Source organism: Alligator mississippiensis, chromosome 3 (assembly GCF_030867095.1).
Source record: "Alligator mississippiensis isolate rAllMis1 chromosome 3, rAllMis1, whole genome shotgun sequence".
Lineage (NCBI taxonomy): Eukaryota > Metazoa > Chordata > Crocodylia > Alligatoridae > Alligator > Alligator mississippiensis.
Genome location: NC_081826.1, coordinates 207,155,517 through 207,180,264, shown reverse-complemented (window position 1 = coordinate 207,180,264; position 24,748 = coordinate 207,155,517). Strand labels below are relative to the sequence as shown.

At 42.5% G+C, this 24,748-nt stretch overlaps 1 protein-coding gene across 3 annotated transcripts in view; it reads right to left on the bottom strand.

The window, feature by feature from the left end:
- LOC102560435 (spindle assembly abnormal protein 6 homolog) overlaps positions 1-24,748 on the bottom strand; it is a 55,406-nt gene that overhangs the window by 14,230 nt on the left and 16,428 nt on the right. For 2 of the 3 annotated variants that reach the window (XM_059724862.1, XM_059724863.1), the window contains exons 4-13: positions 23,780-23,884; positions 22,604-22,772; positions 20,639-20,716; positions 20,395-20,514; positions 19,903-20,094; positions 10,527-10,721; positions 8,879-8,968; positions 8,629-8,808; positions 8,237-8,318; positions 7,266-7,390 (exon numbers count right to left, since the gene is read on the bottom strand). In XM_059724862.1, coding sequence (XP_059580845.1) covers positions 7,266-7,390; positions 8,237-8,318; positions 8,629-8,808; positions 8,879-8,968; positions 10,527-10,721; positions 19,903-20,094; positions 20,395-20,514; positions 20,639-20,716; positions 22,604-22,772; positions 23,780-23,884 — 1,336 coding nt within the window. Of the gene's footprint in view, positions 1-5,695; positions 5,760-7,265; positions 7,391-8,236; positions 8,319-8,628; positions 8,809-8,878; positions 8,969-10,526; positions 10,722-19,902; positions 20,095-20,394; positions 20,515-20,638; positions 20,717-22,603; positions 22,773-23,779; positions 23,885-24,748 lie in introns of all 3 variants that reach the window. The other variant, XM_059724864.1, reaches the window with a different exon arrangement.

The following is a 24,748-nucleotide window of genomic DNA, read 5'->3' as shown; positions in this document are numbered from 1 at the left end:
TTACCAGAGAAACCCACAGATTTTGCAGTTTGGCAACGAGCTCTCTGCAGGCTGACAGAGTTTCAGCCTGCTGTAAGCTGGGAGGGAGAGAGAGGAAGGCAGTCATGCAGGGGGGCGCCATGTGCACTTACATCAGGGTTGGGCAATTATTTCAGGCAGAGGGCCACTTACTGAGTTTTGGCAAGCCATTGAGGGCCGCATGACAGGCAGCCAGGGGCAGATAAATATAAACTTTCTAAATTTTTTAGGGGCCCCGCAGGCCAGATAGAATGGCCTGGTGGGCGGCATCTGGCCCACAGGCCACATTTTGCCCACCCCTGATGTACATGCACATGGCCCCCAGGCAGCCTGGAGAGCAGCTCCTGCAGGTAAATGGGGGGGGGGGGTAGAGGCCCCCACTGGGAGGGAGGGAGAGAGAGAGTTGGGCAGGGCTGGGGCTGGGCAGCTCCTCACTGCTGCAGATGCTCCTGGAAGGGGACCAACCCTCCATGTTACCCAAATCTGTGCACAGGGTGGGCTACCCGCTGCTGTGTGCACTTCCTGGGGCAGAGGGAACCTGTGCCCCCCCAGATGTGTGCACAGGGTGTGGGCATGGACTCAAGCTGCCCACTTCAGGCTCAGGTTCCTGCCCTGCTGTCTTTCCCCAGGGCCTCCACAGCCCAGCGTGTGTGATCTGGCACTGCAAGACAAAGCAGGGACATGCAGGAAAGCTGCTTGCTGCTGAGCGCCCCTGCAGCTGGGCTGGGGGAGCAGGAGCAACCACTTTACCTCTTGCTCACCTCCAATATGAAAACTTCTGGATGGAGGGTGCGAAGCCTAAAAAAAGTTTCGCCTGTTTGACAACCTGCATCGTATTTTCAAAATAGCCTAATAGTCTCATTTTCATAACGGAATTTTGGCTCCTAACTTCCTAACTAAGCACTTCTGAAAGTTTTACTGCTTGTAACAGTTTTGTTCTCTTTCACATTATAGCCTACAAGAGTAGGCCTGCTATCTAACAAGTTATTACATTCAATTTATGAAGCACACCAAATCAGCTGTAATGGTAACTCATACAGTTTCTTTTAAAGAAAAAAGGGGGAGGGGGAAATAATTCCCCATCATATACTGAGCCAACAGGACAGATTTTCCAAGACTGTAAAGCCCTACAACCAGAGTTTGCCAGGTTATATTAAAGTAGTATCATCCAGTGACTCCTAACAAAACTAAAGATTTTTTTTTTTAATTTCTCATTCCTACATTATTTATTTTGTATACACCAGAAGTAGTAAAACACTCCTCATTAAAAAAAAAGGTTAGTTAAAGTTAATTCTCCATGACCATGTAGAAGTGATGAGCAGACTCTAGCAAAGTGACTCAGAAGCACTTGAAGTCAGGAAGTATGTTTCAGCTCAGACTCCTCTATGCAAACAAGTTATTACCCATCTGAACCAATTTTTTTTCAATGAGGAGGTGCTAAAGACCATGCATAGCGTGTCCCATATTTGCACATAGTTACTAGGATTGTACATTCATTCTGACTGCTGACAGACATGGGGGAGGAAAAAAAAGTGCTTTACCAGAACCAGCAGAGTGTTAGTTCTACCTGGCTCCACAGCATCTATATAGATTGCATGGTTCAGCAGGGCTGGTTGGCACTTATCTAAAGCTGATTCAATTAGTTATTAAATAAAAAGCACCAAAAAAGCCCCCCTAAAGCGACCCATCTATACAGATGTTGGGTGAGGTGAGTCCAGCTAACACAATGCTTCTTCTAGGCATGCACTGTCCTTGGCAGAAGGATGCACCAAGTTTAAAGAAAAACACTGGATTTTTTGGAAGGGGTTTAAGTCTGTAAGCAGTCTGAAAGACTTGAAACGTCTACCTGCATATAAGCTGGCTGATTTAACTGCAGTCATAATAGAACAAATACAGGTACTTATTTTTTAAGGGACTACATGGCCTCATTGCAACACAGTCCTCTTTCCATCTGCAAAATGGGTACAGTAGTCAGCAGGATGTTACAAAAGTATTATTATACTCCTACCTGTAGTAAATCGGGGGGGGGGGGGGGGCAGCGAGTTCACAACACTGTACTTCAAATGTCTATAGAAAAATTCAGCAATACAGGGAAGGAGGGAGGAAGGGAATGAGGGAAAGAAGCATCAATTTTTGAAGAGCTGCAGCTGACAACAGCTGACAATAACCGTGTCCATATTTATGAAGAATAGTAATCGTGCTCACTTAAAAATATTTAAACAGTCTATGAAGAAAAATAACACTGATTTCTAGGAGAATCTTAGTATACCCCCCTGCAGTGCATCTTAACCCATTTACCTCCACATAACTTTTTTACGGTTGACAAGAATGTAGTAAAAATTAGGCTAAGTGGATAAAGATAATTGAGCAGTACAGCTGTGTCTGTCATCAAGAGAACAGCTTGAAGAGTTTTACCCAAATCATTTCCCCACAAATATTTTTACAGTAGTGATCGAGCTAAAGAGGTATACAAAATCATAAATTGTACTTTAATTTCAACATTTCAAAAATAGGTTGATTATAATATGGAAATGCTTAGTAAAAAGAACCATTATGATAGTAACTCCCTTAGGGATCTATGATGACAAAAAAATTAGCTTGTGTGGCTCCTGCCTGTGGAAACCAAACTAGTTTCCCATTTCACAGCTATACAGTTGGTTTACTGTTCTTCAAGGGGTCATACTACTCCTTCAGCATTGTATAATATCAGAGTATTAGGCTTTACATATGACAGTACAGTTCTTGAAACTCCCTCAGATTTTCAGTCCCTAAAATTGGGTTCTGCACCATTCATCTCAAATGATGAATCCGCAAAACTAAAGCACTGGTTTCTCTCTCATCTGGACATGAATGGATGGGTCATGCAGAATTCCATGTCCTCCAGCCAAGAAATCCCAGTGGCATAGACAGGAAGGGAAAGTCAGAAAAAAAAATGCTTTTTCAACTGATGCTCATTAGGCATCTCCAAAGATGCTGCATCATAAATCAGAGTGATAGCATATGGGGAAATCTCTTCTCTTACAATTTGGGGGGGGGGGGAGGAGGAGAAAGGATTTATACACCCCAGCCAAGGGCCCTTTTCAAAGCTTGCAAGATGAAGTAACAGATTCAACAATATCTGATCGTTGAGCAAGGCTGTATAAGAGAAGTTTGAAGAGGGGGTTGATTGTCTTTGGTACATATCTCTAAGAACCATTTATTACCTATCAGGCTTCACAATTAGGTCCAAACAAATCTAAAAAAAGTCAACTGGATTTTTTTTTTTTGTTTCTTTACCCCATACTGGTGAGCAAGTTAAGAGGCTGTGACATGGATGACTACACAGTCCAGTGGGTGGCGAATTGGCTAAAGGGTCGCACCCAGAGAGTCATGGTGGATGGGTCGGTCTCGACCTGGAAGGGTGTGGGCAGTGGGGTCCCGCAGGGTTCGGTCCTTGGACTGATACTCTTTAATGTCTTCATCAGTGACTTGGACGAGGGAGTCAAATGTACTCTGTGCAAGTTTGCAGATGACACAAAGCTATGGGGAGATGTGGACATGCCGGAGGGCAGGGAACAGCTGCAGGCAGACCTTGATAGGTTGGACAAGTGGGCAGAAAACAACAGGATGCAGTTCAACAAGGAGAAATGCAAAGTGCTGCACCTAGGGAGGAAAAATGTCCAGCACACCTACAGCCTAGGGAATGACCTGCTGGTTGGCACAGAGGTGGAAAGGGATCTTGGAGTCCTAGTGGACTCCAAGATGAACATGAGTTGGCAGTGTGACGAAGCCATCAGAAAAGCCAAATGGCACTTTATCGTGCATCAGCAGATGCATGACGAATAGGTCCAAGGAGGTGATACTTCCCCTCTATCGGGCACTGGTCAGACCACAGTTGGAGTACTGCGTGCAATTCTGGGTGCCACACTTCAAGAAGGATGCGGATAACCTGGAGAGGGTACAGAGAAGGGCCACTCGTATGGTTAAGGGCTTGCAGACCAAGCCCTGCGAGGAGAGACTAGAGAAACTGGACCTTTTCAGCCTCTGCAAGAGAAGGTTGAGAGGCGACCTTGTGGCTGCCTATAAGTTCATCATGGGGGCACAGAAGGGAATTGGTGAGTATTTATTCACCAAGGCGCCCCCGGGGGTTACAAGAAACAATGGCCACAAGCTAGTAGAGAGCAGATTTAGACTGGACATAAGGAAGAACTTCTTCACAGTTCGAGTGGCCAAGGTCTGGAACGGGCTCCCAAGGGAGGTGGTGCTCTCCCCTACCCTGGGGGTCTTCAAGAGGAGGTTAGATGAGTATCTAGCTGGGATCATCTAGACCCAGCACTCTTTCCTGCTTATGCAGGGGGTCGGACTCGATGATCTATTGAGGTCTCTTCCAACCCTAACATCTATGAATCTATTTACACTTTAGCTCTTTAAGACTAAAAGAAGTTACAGTCAAAATTATAAAAATCAGCAATCTAACTGAATACAGTGCCACTCCTAATTTCAGCTATACCATATCCATTAATGATTTGTCATTATGATGCAGAAATTGAGTAAGCATAGCCTGCTCTTAGAATTAGAAACATATTGATTTTCCCTTTTTACATTTGCTGGAAGATGCATATTCCAGATGGTTTTGAAACTAGTCAAATACAAGTTCTAGTTTCTTTTTAATATGCCCTCCTGGTCTAGTTTTCCATAGTACATCCACCTATTATTTCACTGCTACATTTTTCACTAAACCACTGGGATGCATTTTTACCTTTGTACCACCTGTCGATATCATCTTAAGATTTTTTCCTTCTGCTCTGAATATCATCTCCAGCTTTAGTTTAGTGCCATCTGTTATACATCTCAGGACTCCTGAGCAGCAGCAGCCACCGCCCTTCTCTTCATAGAGTGATCATTTGGATATATGAAAATCCCCTACTCAGTTTGTATAATTTGGAAAGCATTACACAATCACAAACTACAATTAATGTTTCTCCACTGACTATTTTACTTACATTTCTTAAACCTGTCTTATTTGCATTACAAGTTGAAGAGTGCTGCATAGAATCAAATCTCTCTCTTCCTGCTGATTGGGAAGTGAAAAAAAATATCAGGAAGAGGTGGGGAGAGGGCAAGCTAAATTTTCTATATTAATGGCACTTTCTTCAGCAATTGGCACCTTTCTGGTAAGCCCTGTCCTTGCCTCCTCAATATTTATGGTTGGTAACAACCATAAACCTGTTTTTGTCACAAACTATAAAGTGGCTGTAGATTTGCTGAACATGGAGAAAGATGACCTTCTGTGCCCATGAGAAAAAACAACCCACACACACTGCAGGTACTTGACTTTGACCAGTTTGAAAGGAAACCACCCATTCTAGCCACCAGAACCTTAAAACAGAACCACTTCACATGCAACCACTGAGGCTAGTACAGATGTTCAAACAACCCGAGGTGGATTCGATCCAAGTTACAGGATTTTCTGTAACTGGTATAGATAGTTTAAAATTGGTAGCGGACAGAATACACATATGCCCTTGGGTGGGGGGGGGCAAATCTTAGGCCAGGTTCCACCATTTGTAAAACCAATCTGTGTGTGCCGAACTTCTGTTCTGTTACAGAAGCAATCAGAAACCTATCTATACCAGTAATAGAATAGAAGTTTGGTACACAAAACTGGTCTATGCCCATAAAAGCATAATATCTGTACCTGGCCTGAATGTTTTGCTTTTCTTTCTTCCCAGAGTCGCATTTCTACCACCCTTCATATTCACCTAAAACACCAAAGAAGAGAGACTAGACTCAGCAAAACTGAGGAGGGGAAAAGCATGCATAATGGTACTGCACAATTCTAACTGGGCTAAGAGCCAAAAAGGCATCCCCAAAAAGTTCAAACCAACTTAAAACTGCTTTAGATTGCTAGGACTGAGAACTGGCAGGAAACTATGCACTCTATTCAATCGCCAACACATTCCCTTTGTAAAGTGGGTAGATCCTGTAGAAGAAAGCTCCCTTTTCCTCTTGCCTGCATTTGCTCTCCCCTCTTTGAATATGTTTTTCCTCTTCTACTTTTTCTTCCTTCCTCTTTCTTTCACGTTAAGATAAGGAATTGTGTTTTAAAATTTGTGTGTGCGCATTTTGTATCTCCCCATGTATTTTGGTATTTTTATCCATTTGTGTGCCATGGCATTTGTAGCTTATATTTTATACTCCTCACCTTTCAACTGTAAATGTGTTTAAGTAGCAATGTTAACAAGGGCAGGAGTCAAACTGCCACTTCCCTGTATCAGGCTGGCCCCTGAAAGAGCGAGTGAATCAGTGATTGAATGTGTAACACAGTAGCAGACAGCAATTAACACCTAAGGAAACTGCAGATCAACCAATGGAAAAAAAAAAAAAAAAAAAAAAAAATCAATAGAAGACAGTGTAGCAACCGGGACATCTCTAAACGTCACTGATCAAGGGCTAGAAGCCCTGGCCTGAGTTAATCAACGCCGGGGACCAACTTTTGGGTTGAATATCTCCAGATCGACCACTCCCACAGCCCTATTCAAAATTCATCAACGGACTCCCAAACCTGCACGTACATGCGGACAACCCTTGGGGCTGACAGATGCCATCCAGTAGCCACCGAGGGAGGAAGTCCCACGAGGGTCAACGACCCCTGGATTGGGCAAACCTGAAAACTGGGGAGTCACCAAAGTCTGCCAAGGACAGATAAAAAGCAATGAAAAGTGACCCTCAGTGGCACCCTCTTGATCTCCAACTTGACCAGCACCTGACCTGTCCAGCCAGAAGGACCAGCCGGCGACCCCTTTCTGGAGGATAACACCATGCCGAAAGACGCCTCAACTGGCCATCGATGGCAGACTCCAGCGCTTGTAGGATAGGTATACCCAACTCTTGTAGCTTGCTACTGTGTGTGTGCATGTGTGTGTGTGTGGGAACCAGCCCCAAGGTTTATGATTTAACTTCATTAAAGTGTTTCCATCCCCCTAACAAACCAGAATTTTTAAGGATCCCGAGTTGGACATTTGTAGCCAACAATCCCACTCTCAAAGGGATCTTCAAGTGCCCCACAGAGTAGCTTTACCATAGCTTTATGCTGTTGAGGCAACGCAAAAGCAACCACAGACAGGGTGAAGAATCTGGTCCCACAGGGGAGGCAAGGATACATCTAGGACAGTAGGTTCTCTTTAAATCTGAGATATTGTTGTACATATACAAAATAAGAACATTTCCCAATCCACAGTTCAGTGACATACAGCTTATATACTTACCAAACCATTTTGCACTGCCACTGAATTGGGAGAGTTTCCAGCACATGGCATATCACTGTGGCCTGATGATCCATGCATGGATGCAATTTTATTCTCATTCAGCTGTTTATTTAGCCAGGAAATTACTACAAGGAACAGGAAAAGTATTCATAAAATGCATGTTCAGCTCTATCTAATAAGAACTCTATTTCTGATTTGTCTCAAAAGTAAAAGAGTGAAGTCAAGTATGTCAGGGTAACTTAGCAATACCATATGACAAGGAATTTATTAATTACTTTGAGGCCAATGCCAGCTGTGATAATTTCAAAATAAAATGGCATTACAGTAATATCAGGGTAAGTGGGCTCCCAGGCTAATAGTAATTAAATGTATTTGGTCAAAAAAAATCTGTATTACACACAGGCAATACAAAGTATTCATGAATGTGAAAATCTAAGTCCAGGCCGATTCAAAAGATGACAATTAAATTGGAACCTGTCATGCAGGGCTGAGCACTTAGCATGAGGTAGCAAGTAGCCAACTCCCACTGAAATCAAGTGTTGTTTATTTCCCAGTAGCAGTGTCTTCAATGAGGCTGGGAGTGATCAGTTAAGCTCATTATAAAAGGCATCTTGTTTTACTAGGTTTTATTAACTGTAAAGGTCTTAGTATACTTTTCTTTCCACAAATATTTACTCTTAAAATCTTCAAGTTAAGATTTTGTACTAGATTCGGATCTTTGTTTCAATGTAAGTCTAGAATAGCTCCACTAGCATAACAAAAAAAAACAAACAAAGTAATTCATGTACAGACATGCACACAAATTCAACATCCACTTTTTCCAGTTTTAAGCTCAAGTTTGAAACTGGTCTCAACTCATAACGTAGCAGTGAAACAACAACACTGAAGTGAGTATAGAATACAAATGTTCTGAATTCAAACCCCAGGAGCACATATAGCCTCACTCTGAAATGGGCCTTCACACTCCTTACCATTCTCGTTAGTTTTCAGAAGTTGTTTACTTTCCTCCAATTTCTGAACGGTGGTGTCCAGCTGCTCTTGCAAGTTTAAGGCCTACAAAGTATAATGGTTTTAAAGCATAAGTGAACCCAAACAGCTTAATCTTCACAAAAAGCATATCAAGAATAAGCTTATCATTAAGAAAAAGAAGTGTGCCAATGCTAATACTAACATTGTTCCTAATTACGCATTCTTCTCCATAACAATCGATACGATACCCATAAAGCAGGTTGCTAGTTTCAAAACTATGATAACCTGCCCTCTACAAAGTTGTGGTAAAATCTTGCATACTACAGGTACATTTTGATTAACGTCTTTGTATTTTTCCATGTGCAATACAAGTCCCAAACTGTATGTTTTTTACCTTTTCCTCTTTTTGTTGAAGAGCCTGTTTCACATTATTAAGCTCCAGCCTCTCCTTTTGTAGGATTTGCTCCCTCTCCCCTAGTAATTTTTCCTGTTGCATTGTCACTGCATTTTTTAACTTCATCTTCTCCATTAATTTCTTCATCTCTCCCTGGAGCTTTTTGATAATTTCATTAGCCTATAAAAATAAATACGATGAATGACAAAACCGTAGATAACATTGAACAAAACGTTTGCAAGAGTCTTACTTTCAGAAGTTCCTCAGAAATAGACTTCACAGTTGTTTCAAGCTTCCCAATTTGCAACTGCTTCTTCTCCAGAGACTCTTCCAACTTTTTCTGAAAGGGAATTTTGAATTAATGACTAGCCAGTGTCAGCATAAACCAAAGCTGAAGCTTAGTGACACTGATGAATGGGAGGCTCAGGGGATTAGTAACAGGACACAAAGCATTTTATTTCTAGGTCACTAACTAAAACCCAGTGACGCTTGACAGGCTATAGAGGAGTACCGGTTTATAAAATTCACACAAGGCCTGTGTTGTTAACCGATGACAGCCCAATCGAGAAGGGATTTACTCAGAATAGCATCCCTACTGACCATCTCAACATAAGTGGGTGACTTCCTGTATTTTTTCCAAATCCAAAATGACTTTGAAATTTGTTGTAATTTTCCACTTCCAGAATCTAATGATTGGAGAGTTGTCTTAAATTTCATCCTCCTCCCTGATGCTGCAGGAAAGCTGCAGCACAGGGACAAGTAGAGGCAGAGAGAGGGGAAGCAGGCAGCCTGCCCACACCCTTTGCTTATCTACCTAATCTCCCCCTTTCATTGCTTTCCCCACTGATCCGAGCCCAGGGGTGGCTCCAGAGCCACTCTTGCTCCAAGCTTCAGTGAGCCCACTGGCAGATTTCAGATTTTTCCTTCCCTGCCTGGTCCCCCTCCCCAGCTGGCCAGGAGCAGTTTTGATGGAAGAGTCTGTACATCGCATGGCTCCCTGCATAGCTGCTCTCTGCAGCAAGGGACAGAAAAGTCTCTGGAGCTCCCCCATGCCTGCTACAGCTGAGTCAGACTCCAGCTAGGAGCTGTGAGGGGCTGCTCTGCAGGAAGCCCAGCTGGCTTGAGATCACAGCAGCAGCAGCTTAAAGATTCTTCCTTCCCTGCTTGGCTCCCAACTCGCACAGATTTTTTTTTTTTTTTGGGGGGGGGGGGAGGGGGGGGGGGGAGGGAAGCCAGGCAGGGAACAGATGCTGATAACAAGAAATCTGCATGCTGATGATGCTTTCCCTGCCCCAGCTGGGCTCCCAGCACAGCTGTTTCTTACAGCTACCTGCTGTGATACTCGATTCTAAGATGAGGCTTTTGTTTTCCCCATGATAAATGAGGAGAGAAAAAACAACTCCTCTTGGAATCGAGTAAAAATAGTACAAAGACACGAGGATGAAAAGTCATCCTAGAAGTTCTCCGCTTCCAAGTTAAGGTACACTAGCAGGGTCACATATGGAAATATATAAAATACTGCTGCTGCCTGCTCTATGAAGGGAGCTTCAGTTTCCAGGACAATCAATTCCTTCGTGAGCACCAAATTCAAAACATCAAATATTCATTTTAGAAAGTAAAATTAAACCTGAAGTATTTAAAATGTTTTCAGAATGTGTGCTTGACAGTTCTACTTCTCCTTTAAAAAACTTTTGAAATATTGAGGAGGTGTATCAATACACACACATGTGGACATGTGCCAACAAAAATAGGGTTGTATAAAAAAAAATATATATATTTATTATGACATTTCAAAGCCTTCTTACTCTTAACAATTAAACATAAGAGAAACATCTCTAGTAAGTGCAAGGTTACATTTATATGGAACAGTTTTTGAGAAAGGACCTGCAATTCCCAACCTTGTGTTCTTGAGTACTTTCACAGACATCTGTGGTTCTTATCACTACTTGCTCTTTATCCTTCACTTCCTGTTCCAGGACAGCAATGCGTGTCCGTAGCTGGTTTAATAATTTTTCCTTCTCATGACACTCTGCATCAAGAGTTGAATTTTCCCTTTGAAGAGCAAGAACTTCTTGTTTTATCCTCTGATATTCCTATTAAATTAAAAAAATACAGCGAGAAAACAGAAGAGATTAATAAGTTTTGGCTTGAAAGCACTATGGAAGAAATTTAAGATGAGCAACCAAAGCAGTTCCTTTGGAGGACTAGAGAGCTGTAGCTGAAAACTACTGAAAGAACTGCAAGGGCAAGTTCATTCTGCAGTGGTGTGATATACATGAGTGTATATCAGTTCATCACGCCATCTCCAATTTTATTAGAGAATGAAGTCAGTTATTCCATAGTAAACTTGTACATTTGCACCTTCCCCTCACTGACTCAGGGGGTACTTTGCAAAAATTCCTTATGCTTGAAGAAAGTTTCACTTCAGTTTGAGGCATTAATGCATTTATACTTTGACTATAAGATCTTAGGAACTAGCACTGTTTTCATGGATATTTCTACTGCTACACGAATAAACAGTATTTCCTTAAGTTATACTTTTGCACTAGTAATGATGTTAGGTTGTGTTAATTGGGGATTGTTTAAAAAACAAAAAACCCAAAACATGTGATGTTTTTGCAACTGAAGAACTGGCTGCCACTATTTGATGTAAATTGCTGTTAAAATTTGGTTTTCATTTATCAAGTCTGTCTTTTTTATTATGTGTGTGTATATATATTATATATATATATATATATATAAAGATTTGATTGGAACTTTTGCATTCTGTGTTTAATTAAACCATCTTTTGCCTTTCTGTCAAAAGCACCATCACTTGTGACCCTTCTGTGTAAAGGGGTGACACATAAAAGTAGACATATTCAAAGTTAATATAGCAAACCGGCAAAGTGCCAATATCGCTACTGTGCTAATGGAAGCTGTGGGCGTAGACTAGAGCTTGGAGAAAATTGCACACAATTTGGAAAGCAGGTAAAAACCCAAACAAACAAACCATGACAAAAAATTACACTGCAACTATGATTTATAATTCAAAACAGTAATTTTCTTATTAAATCTCCTTTTACCATGTAAGCAAAGACCAAAATATTCTAAAATAAAAATGACCGCCTATGGAGTAACCAGTTCATTTAGAGTGAATTTTGTTATACAAACAGAAAAACAAACAAATGATCCTTTCCCTGACTCCCCCCCAAAAAAATAAAAACCCAAACAAGTTCCTGGTTCCTCTGCAAATGACAGTTCTTCTGCATCAGCTTCAAAATAACTATAATCTATCTTGTCACATTCTTTTGGTTAGTTTTGCTTCTTGGACAAGTAAATACTTGTGAAAAGGAAAAAAAAAGATTCTCTTACTAATTGCAAACAAGCCTCTTTCTGCTCAATTAAAATTTAAACTAAGTGGAATAATTGTACATATGGCATGCATAATAACTACAGAGATAACATCCTGTTCAATTCACTGTAATGGAAATCTACTACTCTTGCTAATAGTATATAATAGCACCAAATTAAAAGAACTAAATTAAATAGCAGGTAAAAATGTGGTGCCTTGAGCATCTCATACAATGTGGGGGTTGGTAGCAAGGAGACTCAGAACAAACATTTTTTCTGAATGGAAGGAGCATTGTTGTTATGACCTTCATAAGCACTGGCCTTGCCATCTTATTATATGCAGTGTTACCATTTTACCTTAAAAGACAGAACAATATAAGTATTGGGTTTCTTATTTGGGTGCACTGTTATCTATAGCACAGCATGGAGATTTCAAAATACTAAAACTGAAGGTAAGCGGAGTCTCACGAGCACTAGAGATTGAAGATCTCTGACCTGAATGTCACACAGGCCACAGACAAGCATTGTGTGTGCACGTCAGGAATACACCCTTTTCCCCCCCGACGCAAAAACCAAAACAAATATAGGCATCTGAGAACTTTGTGACAAGACGAGATAGCGATTCTGCCACAAACTATTAGCTACTTCAAAAGAGCAACTTCTTGGGAGATCAAAGTGTTCCTCCCCTTTCCCAAGGGGGAGGGAAAAGTTGCTAGTCTACAGATAGCCCATCCTACCACGAGCTCAGGGTACCCAACACTACTGCCGCCCCAGCCTAATCCCAGATGGACAGGAACAGGCATTGGGGATCTGTCCTGGACCCAGGGGTTATTGCCTGCCTGGTGTTCTGGCTTGAAAGCAGGTCCCCCCCAGCCCCATCACGGTGATCCCATGGCTGCTAAAGTATGAGTTCCCCAACACCAGCAGGAGGCAGTGTTGTGGCCGTGGGCTCCAGGAACAGCCAGATACCTGCAGGGCAAGGGGTCACCAGCCAGAGCTGCCCCTCACCATGTAGGATCCCTGGAGACAGCCCCCCCCCCCCACCCCTTTCAAACAGAATTAGGGCACCCTGGTACTATTGAAAATATGGCATCTCCTCCCAGCTGAACAGGACTGGGGAGCACAGGTACTGTTTGAAGGATCCCCTTACCCTAAATGTCACTAGTGATTCCCAAAAAGCTGGCCTCCCATTGCTCCCCCTTTCGGGCACAGTCTGCAGATCAGTAGGGAGGAGGGGGCTCACTTTGGAGGCATCTGGGCACTGCTTCAGTCAGAAGGCACCTTGACATTTCCCTCGCTCCCCCTACCCTTTTCTCACCATGCTTTGCTAGTGCTAACAATTTATCAGAAATTCTAGAGGTGCTAGTTAGTGCAAGAGCAGCTGCTCCTTAACATATTCTTAAGGCTGCTAAGTGAATGCAGTTGCAATTATGCCATAGTGAAGTTTACCCTTCACAGTCCAAAACCCCAGGGACTGTGATCATCAGAACCTTAAGCAAATGTTCAATATAATTAACAGATGAGGACAAAAGAATCACCATAACCTGTATAACATGCAGCTGTGGGCAAGAGCAACCTCACATGCAAAGGTAGTGGTGTGCATAATATGCTATGACATTCGGACAGGCATAGACGAAAGCTATTCCCTAAAAGTCTCTTTTAACCAAAAAAAAAAATCTTTAGATAATATTTTAATTAAAAATACTGACCATCTTCACACAGAATTCAAAAGCTATTTACTAAGAACATGCTTTCACAAGCAGAGGGGTTTTCCTCAATCTCCTCCCTACCCACCTGAAATGGAAGTTTCTAGAAACAAATATCAGAAATCAGGGGGCAATAAATGCAACAGATAAAACTTTGTTTTCTTCCTCCTCATCACCCAGCCTTCTCTTAGGACCATGGTGTATTACAGAAAGCAAGGGTAAAACAGAAAGGGAAGGGAAGGGAAAGATTATTTTAATAGGTTTATCTTCCATAGCTTTCTGAAGGGCAAAGTAACAGATTGCATCTGAAAGCTTTCATAGTTGTTAGGGGCTGGAAGAGACCTTACAGATCATCAGGTTTAGCCCCACTGCACTTGGGCAGGAAAGACTGCAGGGATCAGATGACCCCAGCAAGATGGGCATCAAGATGCTTTTTGAAGATCGCCAGGGTGGGCGACTATACAAACCGCCTCTGGGGGGAGCCTGTTCCAAACCCTCAGTACTCGACTTGCAAACAAGTTTTTCCTTATGTCTAGTCTGAAGTGATCCTCAAATCAGCTTGTGCCCATTATTTCTTGTCCTCTCCTGGGGGGCCTTGGTGAACAGATGCTCCTCCAGGCTCTGATGTACGCCCTTGATATACTTAGAGGCTGCCACCAAGTCCCCTCTCAGCTTTCTCTTCTCCAGACTGAACAGTCCCAAGTCCTTCAGCCTCTTTATATGAACTGGTCCCTAGGACTAGGGACAGACATTACACAAAACTGATTTAAGTGATCAGAAATTGGCTTAAACCTGTAATAGAACAGATGTTCAGTGTATATAAACCACTTTGAAAATGGCTGAAACTGGTTTGAGATAAACCTGGTTGAATGTAGTATCAGAGTTAACTGATTTGGCTCAAACAGATTTATGCAATGTCTGTCCCAGACCCCTTGCTGGTTTAAGTTAAACCAAACTCCCCCAGCAACCCGGCATGCTCTCTGGGCTGAGTTGGGCTCTCTGCTCCACAGCAGGGCTGCCCCCTGCCCCCCACAGCCAGAACTCCAGCAGACTTGCAGGCACAACAGGGTCTGCTGGCTTCCCCATGCTCCCCTCCCCACACCACCTCACCACTCGCTGCTTAAGCATAGATCCCTTCCTCCTCTCTGCCACATTACAGACCATAGCCAGCACATGGTATGCTAGCTAATGCAGTATAAGGCTCCAGCAGAGACTGCAGACACAGCAGTCTGCCTGGCTTCCCCCTGCTCTACCCTCCACCCCGCCCCACCCGCTGCTCAAGCAAGAAATCCCCCCTCCCATCTCCCACAGCACAGACCCCAGCTCCAGGGACCCTAGGCATGTGATTTGCTAATTAATGCCAAGAGGTATCTGTGTGTATGTGTCTCTCTCTCTCCAATTTCACTGGGGCAGGCAGACAGAACAGTAACTGCTTAGGGCTATTTGGAGCTAATCATCAGTCAGTAAACTATTTAATAAGTCTGAAGTAAAAGAGAGAGGCCATTGTCTTGTTAATCAGGTGATAGACTGTTATCACTATCAGCCTTCATCTGGTTTGCCTGTCAGTTTGCTGCAGACAGTATGACAAAGCAGGGCAGGAGATTGAAAAGCTCCATATCATCAGATACATGCACTTAACTGTCCCCTCCACCCCTTGCCTCAGAGTGCTAGCCCAGGGCTGGGGCTGGCAACACTCCCACCCCTTGAGCAGCCAGCAGGGAAAATCCTGGGACCATGCAGGTAGACCTCCCTAAAGAGTCCTGCCTGGGCCTGGCCATGCCCCCCTCAGCTCAGCTTCCTGCAGAAGGGAAGGGAGGGCTGCTATAGCACCCCCCAGCTCCCTGGTGGCCAAGGAATTCCTGCTCCACTTCAGCTCCTGGGTATACCCTCCTTTTTTACCTCACCCACCACACCTTGATGGAACTTTTATAGTGTTTAGGGAGGCTGCTCCTGAGTCAGAGTGAGCCCCAGCTCACTTTAGCTTGTGCTTCCCATACCCATACCCAGCTGGCCTTAGTCATGCCCCTCAGGCACAGAGTTGCAGCCCTCCTGGCCCCATCAGTGCCTCAGGGCACCAGTTGCCTTATGGGCTTTATTCATGGCCTGCGCCCACCCCTGTATCCACACCCATGCCTCGCAGGTGTTACTCCAAAATAATTTGAAGGAGGTCCCCTGGCCCCAGCACAGCTTGTGGTTCTCAGAACTTAAACCTCTGTCCAGGATTCAACCTTCCTGGCCTTGGCCTTTTATTGTCTGCACCCCTCAGCCCAGGACCTTGGCTTCTGGGCCCCAGCCTTCTGTCACAAACTCATGAGCTCCAGGCCTCTGGATCTCTCATGCAACAGGTCCCTTGCCCTAGCCTACACTCTCAAACTCTAAACCAGTGGTGGGCAAAATCGCAGATCCTGCAGGAGGCTGCACTCCATTTCTCAGCAGCCCCTGTCCGCATCACCAAGGCCAGTTTCCATACAGATCCCAGCAGCGGCAGCACTGTGAGAACATGGGGCCAGAGTTTTGAGGGAGACTGGCCCCAGCAGCACTGACAGGGCACATGGCTGGGCAGGGAGCTGCTCTGTAACCAGGGCTGGGTGACAGGGTCAGTGGTGATAGGTCCATGCAGGCAGTCAGCTACAGCACTGTCCTGGCTCCAGACCACACTGTCACTGCTGCAAGATCCCAGCCCTGGAACAGGTCCCCACCAAGCTGTGCTCCCTGCCAGTGTGGCTGAAACCAACCTCCATGGAAACCCTGGCCCCAAGTTGTCATAGCACTGCCACTGCTGGACCTCCATGAAAACTAGCTTCAGCAACACGGGCCACGGCTGCTAGGAAACGGAATCTGTTTCCAGTCCATGGTCCTGATCAGATCTGCCTTTGCCTGCCCCTGCTCTAAACCATCCTTCAGCACTCTTGAGTCTCTGACTCCAGGGGGGACTGTTTTCACGCTGCTTTTCACGCTGAGGGCTTCAGCCCTCCCAACCTTGGCTTAACTTACTCAGCCCTCAAGATCTTGGACTCCCTGCTAATTACTGTTACAGGGTGCCCCACCAGGCACTCCTGTACTACAACCAAAGGCAGCTGGTGCCTCCCGAGTCGGGGGGGGGAGGGGAGGGGACACCAGATCACCAACAGAGGGGTCCCCTGGCAGCCAAATAGCTGAGCTCAGAACCACCAGTGGCGAAACCGGAAGTGCACTTCCACCAGCACTTCTGGTTTCATGGCTGGCACTTCTAGGGAGTGCACAGCCAATTTCGGGGTGCACATGCACCTGCATGCACCCCCTACACATTGCCAATGGCCACAACTCAGTCCTCCAGTATCAGGCTTAAATCACAACATGAACACACACAAGCTGTTTCACAAACTAAGTCTCCTCTACTCTGGGCTATCACCTGCAAGCTATACTTCCTTTCGAGCTTCCATCCCTGATCTCCTGGATGGTTTGGGTACTGCCTCTTGTAGCCCTTCTCTCAGGAGCTCCTCTCACTGGACCACACAAGGCCAGACTGTCTGCTTGGCATCAGACATTGGGCTTATGTACCCCAATGTCCCACCCCTTCCTAACACGTGGATCCCCAGCTTCCCTTTATGACCAGCCTGCCCTTCCCTACTGCAGCCTAACCCAGCTGCTTGCAGCACTTATTCTCAGGCTGCCTAGCCATCTCTCCCACACAACAAGCTTATTGTAGTGCAGTCAGCTTTTGCTATGTGGCAAGGCCGGCATGCTGCACTTTCCTCTTTAAGTAGCAGGAAGTGAAAATGCAATTTTATGTACGATGTGTGCAGATGCCCACGCAGAAGCCACCAAGCACCCAAAATGGTCACAACAGGGAAGATGCTAATAAGTTTCCAGATTTTAAAATAGGCTTAATTGTTGTTTTGTTACAATACTCATTAGAGCATGTTATAAGTCCTGGGAATTTTTTAGAATATCACTGGCCATTGCTAGTGACTACACGTTGACAAATTTCTGCTCATCAAGGCTGTACTGTTAAGGTCTGCATTATAGTCTCTCGTGGGGGGGGGGTGAAATGGGGGGAGAGGAGTGGAAGAGGAGTGAGGCGGTTGCCACATAGTTTTACACCCAAGGAGGAAGATATACAATTGGTTCTCAGTTTTAAAAATTTCAGACCTCTAAATAAGGTAAAATTTGGGCACAACATTAAGACTAAAACAGCTTGAGGTTGCAGATTTGATTAACTGATAAAAAAAAGTTTATTTAGGTGTCCATTTGGTTATAAATCCAGCTACCTTCCTTGAAACCTTAGAATTTATAAGACTTGATCATTTTGCTCTCACTTTGATAAATTTAGCCAATTAAGTGGTATAAGCTCAATTCAGGAATACAATTAGCTTGTTGACTTGATCATGTATTGATTTATTTCTAGTCTTGCTTAAGAGTAGTTTGCCTGGAAATATGTTTTCTTAAGTGTTTTAAAACATGCAAATGACAATCCCACTTCTTACAAGCAATGTAGGTCCAGAATCTTTGAAAAACTTGGGTAGTTAACAGTCAATCAACCTAAAAAACATGTCCAACTGTCATAAAGGCTATATCACCCTCCCTCCTCAAGCAATTTTTGTTAAATGACATTTAGTATCTGGGTATAGATGAAGCAATGGTAACTGTTGAGGCAAAAGAGGTTTGATATGGACTTAGAGTGGGGCACTCAGAACAGTAGCCAGTTACAGGAGGGGGATTCAGGTAATTGCTGGATGTTAATCAGCAAAAGCTATAGCTATACAGTAATTATGCAAATCAGATCTCCCTCAGCCAGAGTGCAGAAATTTGCATAATTGAGAAACAAATATACAATTATGGATCAGTAATTGCACAGCATCCACATGCTCCAGAGGAAAGATTTCCATATCAACTGTATTTAAATTGGGAATTACTTTTCCTGGAAATTAACATGATACATTGACTTCTTTTTTCCCCTGTACATGCAGGACTTGTATAGATCCAAAGTAATTCTGACATTACCTTAAGTTGAGGATTTTCAAAAGGAGCCTACAGACCTCATCCTAAAAGTCACTAAAAGGACCAGGTTCTCAGCTTTTATGAGCTGGCATAGCTACACTGAGAAACCAATTTACATCAATTTACACTTTACACAATTATCAAAGATATGATAATACTGGGGTAGACAAGATCTCCAAGATGGTACCTCCGAAAAGATTCATGCCGAGTTTATCTTGCTTACATGCCGAGGGTCATACTGGTCATATTGGCAGGGATCCTCAAGGTTTTTCCATCTTCCTCAATCTCAGTGGGCAAGCAAATGCTTGCAGATCGAGGCAATTAATTATTCCACTCTATTCTGCACTGATGAGGCCACATTTGGAGTGCTGTGTCCAGTTTTGGGCCTCCACTACAGAAAGGATGTGGACAAGTTGAAGAGAGTCAAGTGGAAGGCAACAAAAATGTTTTGGGGCTGGGGCAGATGACTTGAGAGGCTAAGGGAACTGGGTTTATTCAGTCTGCAGAAGAGAAGGCTGTGAAGGGAATTGATAGCAGCCTTTAAGTACCTAAAGGATGATTCTAAAGAAGATGGAGCTAGATTGTTCTTAGTGGTGGCAGATGACAAAACAAGGAACAATGATCTCAAGTTGCAGCAAGGGAGGTTTAGGTTGGATATTAGGAAAAAAACTCTCATGAGGAAGGTGATAAAGCATGGGAATGGGCTGCCTATAGAGGTGGTAGAATCTCCATCCTTGGATGTTTTTAAGGCCAGGCTGAACAAAGCCCTGGCTGAGATGATCTCATTGGGGATGGTCCTGCCTTGAGCAGGCGTTTGGACTAGATGACCTCCTGAGTCCCCTCCAACCCAAATTTTCTATGATTCTATGCCCATTGCTTATCTGGCTCCCTCAATTTACTGCCAACACAGGGTCCTTAGGCACTGGGGGCATGTTAGTGTCCCCTGGTATCTATCCATGGTGCAGTCAGTTTAGTGTCCAGAAGTCTGAGAACACTATTAAAGTTTCTGACCTCACTGTAAGAAAATTTTGGTCAAGACATTGTGGCCTGTGGCAAATCTGCCCTCCTCATACATCAGCAATATCATTTAGCTGATACTTCAATAGTCTGATGGTGTTTAGGACTAGATGTCAGAAGTATTTGCTCTTCAAATGTAGACATATTCAGAATTTGTATCATTATGTAAAAAAAAGCAAAAATATGCTCTTTGTAACAAGAACAAAAAAAAATTTAAATAACCAACTATCTACCATACCTCTTCAAGTCCTGAAAGTTTAGATTTCAACTCCCGTATACAAGATTCAGACTTGTATTTTCTTTCTGTAAGGTCCTTATTAACCGTTTCTAATTCAGATACCCTGACTTCTAAGTGATGTATTTTTTTGTTGTAAGTTGCTTCTATCTCTCTCATTTGTTGTTCTTGCTGAAGCTGATACTGTGTTTGAATCTTAAACAGAAAAACAAGGATATTAGTAAAGTCAAGTAAATACACTATACAAGCAGCAGTTTATAGGCAACTTAAAAGCTAGTGAAAAAAAAAACATGCATCAGACTCATGAAAACCACAGGCAATATTACAACTCAACATTTAAATATTTCACCATCACTCAGAGAAATGCTTTTTTCAGAAAGAGGAAACAATTCCTTCAGAAGTCAAGCACTACTCATTCTATAGGCATGCAGTATTCTGTATGTAAGCCACGTAGGTGCTGCTTCTCATGAGCTATCAAGTAGTACTTCTACTTACCTGCAGCACTTTTTCCTTTTCTGCTGTGATTTCCTTGGTGTACTTGTTAGTCAGTGAAGTAGTCTGTGCTGTCCATTCATTTTGCAGTTTATCCAAGTCCTTACTTTTTTCTGCCAAAACCTAAAAATACCACATGCTGATTTCTGTTTGTATAGGAGTTATATTTTTAACATGACTATGGCGTGGGTTTAGCCCCACAGCTTCAAGGTTAATTTTTTATTTATTTTTAAGGGATGTTTCATACCTGCTGTATTACAATTAGTCTTTTTGAAAATCCTTCTTCAGATTTGTGCAATTGGTCCTCCAATCTACTATTTTCTTCCTATTAAGAAACACCCCCCAACCATTAGACTATTTGAAATAGAGTATGTCACAATTAGGCATTTATTAAGGCTGTGCGAAGTTTTGGTCACTGATTTGATTTGGAGGAGATTTGGCCTGATTTGGTGGCCAAATCTCTGAATCAAATCAAGAGACCCATTAATCTCTCCAAATCAAATCGAATTCAATTCAACAATTCAGCCATAAACACAGCTTTATATGCATTTCTACATACCTCGAGGTACCAGGCGCGGCTCGTGAACGCTGAGATGGTGGAGCCAATTGCTGTGGGGCCAAGTGCGATGGGAACCCCGTCCCCCCGGCTCAGTGACTGGTGCCTCCTGGGTGTCCCCCCGCAGCCAATTGCCGAGTCGGGGAGAGTGGGCGGGGGTCTCCTGCCAAGAACGCAGAGGACCGCCCCCACACTGCCATGGGACGCTCCATCCGCCCCACTATCTCAGCGTTCACAAGCCGCGCCTGATACCTCAAGGTCCATAGAAAAAAAAAAAAAAAACAACAAAAAAAAACCCAAAACAAAAACATATAAAGCTGTGTCTATGGCTGAATTGCTGATTGTCCGAATCAGAATCGAATCTTCAGATTTCAATTCAGCGGAATCCAATCAGGACAGTGATCCAAATCAGCAAATCAAATCCCTGTCCCCTGAACTGGGTTGAATCTGAATTGAATACTGCCTGCTTCGTACATCCCTAGCATTTATACATCTACAGTTATTTGCTGATACATGAACCTCTCCCCATACACAACTACTGCTATCAATGATATTATACATTAACTAGGTGGCTTCCTTCTACCTTGCTAGCAAAATAACCTTTTTGTTTTATTTCACTATGCTTGCTGTAAAGCAATTATTGTATGAATCAAATCAGTGGGAAAAAAAAAATCAATAAGAGCTGTATGTCTAGAAGAACAAAGGGAGAAAATTTAAAATTTGCATAAAATCTTTTAAAGGATTTAATATAGAAGGATAAATCTGTCAGGTACTCGAGTATTCTTTGTCTTTCATATACATGCCTTTTACATCTTTCCTGCAATTTCTTTTAAGGCAAAAGAACTCATTATATGCAATTTCCAAACTGACTCCATCAACAATGATTTGCAAGATACTTAAAGGTCCTGAGGTTCACATTCCACTTAAAGATTCTTTTTCTTTAAAGTAGCAGAGAGAAAAGAAAAAATAGCCCCCCATAAAAGGGATGGCATACTGTGTACACCATCCGTGTGTACCAACCCTGATTTGGAAAGGAGGCTATTTGCTGTCACAGCACAAACCTCTATTTATCTAGAATTTATTTTTAATTGGATCTTCATACAGGTAAGAGACAGGATTTAAGAAACAGAAGATTTGTGAGGTTTAACTCTTACGAACCATCTCTACCAAATTCAGCATCTCAGTTGTTTTGAAAGTACTAAATTATGCACTAAAAATTTTGGTTAGACCAGGCAGGCCTATGGAAGAATTCCACTATTATTTCTTATTCTTTTCAAGAGTAAACCAGTAAATACACAGCCAGTTAAAATACTGGAATTTCATCCTCAATATACTTAACAGACACTGGACCCAACTCCCATCTTTAAACTAGTAAAAAAGCCAAGAGCAACTCTCCTGAATCACCAGACTTCTGCAATAAAAAAAATCAACCAAAAACACACAACTCAGGCCCAAACACTTAAAATAAATTGATAATGTGTATATTTAATGTAAGTGTAAGAACTAGCTATTGTATTAACTAGCACAAATCTATGTGGCTCTTCATGGAAGTAAGGATGGACTTCCCCAGCACTTTTGGGGATCAGGAACTTAGATTTTATTATTGGTTCTTGCCAACAGCAGTCATTGCCTAATAGATGAGGATTTAAATCATACCTTTAAATTCTGAATGCAGAGGGCAAGATATTTTTTGATGTCACTGTCACTTCCTGGCAAAAGCTTTAGAGACAAATGAGTGAGATGCTTGAATGGATTGGTTTCCACTATATTTAAACATGTTGTCATGAAGTCCAGAACAGGAGATGTTACCAGTTGAATTAAAAACCTAGTCATACCAAAAAAAGGTAAATATTAAAAATTGCTGCCTACTGAATTCAATAAGTTAGAACTATTTACATATAATAGAGAACAGCAGAAAAGAAGAAGGGTTGAAACTAGGTAATAATGGGCACCAAGAGACGTAAAAAAAACACTCAGCCCAAAAACAGTGCTCTACCAGAAGCAGCAGCATGTTAGTTCAACCCAGCTCTTCAGCATCTGTATGGATTGGACACTTCAGCAGAGCTTTTTGACACTTTTATCTAATAGCCAGTTGAAATCGGCTATTAGATAAAAACTCCAAAAAGCCTCGTTGAAGTGCCTGAGCTATACAGATGTTGGGGTAACAACAGAAAGACAAGGATGCATTGCATCCCCACACTGAGCTTAAAATAAAGCATTGTTTCCCTCCCCCCACATCTGTAAACAGCACATGTGATCAAACCAAAAACAAGGAAGATGGTTTTAACTGCAGTATTTTGTAGGGACTACAGAAGGCAATGTCAAGTGCAGGAAGGCCAGAAAGAAAGATGCATCATAAAGGAAAGTGATATGGCAAGATATTGAAAGACATGACTAAGAAAAGGACCAATCTTTTCCAAGTCAAAAAAATAAGTAAATAAATACATAGAGTCTCACAAAATTTGGACATGAGGCAGTGAAGACAGATGAGACAACTGACCCCTATATTGCAGGCCTGAGTAATACAGAGAATGGTGGTATTGTCAGGATAGAAAATTTATTTCTTTAGTTACTGGTAGAATAATATTTCTCTCCGAGTTATATGTACATGGCTTTCTTACCAGAGTTAAACTCCTCAAACATGGGGCTATAAGCACAGGAACTGCTCTAACATTTCTGAAGATTTTGTTTATCACCATGATATCCTACCATCTACAGATGATCTACGAATTGTTGGGCTAGTCACTGAAATGCTGTTACCAGTAAGGATTTCCTTTTATTGAATGCTCTTTTCAGAAGTGAATTCTAATGAAATGATGAACCTGGCCTTACCTAGGGACTTGTTTTCCTTGTTCCAAAATGCACTGTTCTAACAAATCAATGAATTTCTGTGGAAAAGCTGAAAACTCCACTAGCAGTCCTTGCTGGCTCTTTAAACTGTAAGAGGGAACAAAAGGACATTCTTTCTAAAGAACAGTCAAAGAGAACAATATCATACCTGAAACAGTGTCAGTCTGTAAAACAATTAACCTATCCAAGTGGGAGCAGTGTTTTACTGCATTATTCAAAGAGAGCAAGTTTTGTCATTATCCATTTCCCTTAATTGGACCGTTTTTGTCCATGATGATGCTTCTCTGGAGGTTAATGAAACAAGCATCTCTTTGAAAATGAACAAAAAAACCCTTTTAGTTAAAGTATCCGTTCAAAATTGGTATTTGATTTGGGAGGTGGGGGTGGGGAGCAAATCAAACAAGACAGAAGAATAAAAAAAAGCTACCAGCCATTCACTTTCAGCACTGAGACAGCAAGAACATGTGCATAAAACCTTCAGGCACTCTGTGAGGACAATTCAGAGTTTGCAAGACTCTCTCAAGAGCATAAAGTGAAAAATGGAAAAAACATCATTAATTCATGATGAAGTATATTTAACAAGGACTACAGTTTACTACATTAACATAATTCTCTCATAAAAATTTTACATTGGTTAACAAAGGCCAACAGGATCATTGCTTGATTTCCTAATATGCATGCCTGAGATGCAAAAAACAAACAAAAAACCCTCTTTCAGAACAGAAGCTAAGGTCAAAACCACATATTCTTTTTTTATTTAAATCAACAGCCTTTAATATGTTGCATTGCCATTTACACATTGTACTCATTCAAGTAGAAGAGATAGGGATTAGTAAAAGAATTAGAATATAAGGAACTGCTTAAAAGGGGAGGCAACTACTACCTGTATGTAAGGGGAAAAAAAAAATAACTGGGCTGGAGAGAAATGAATAATACAATTCCTTAGGGGTT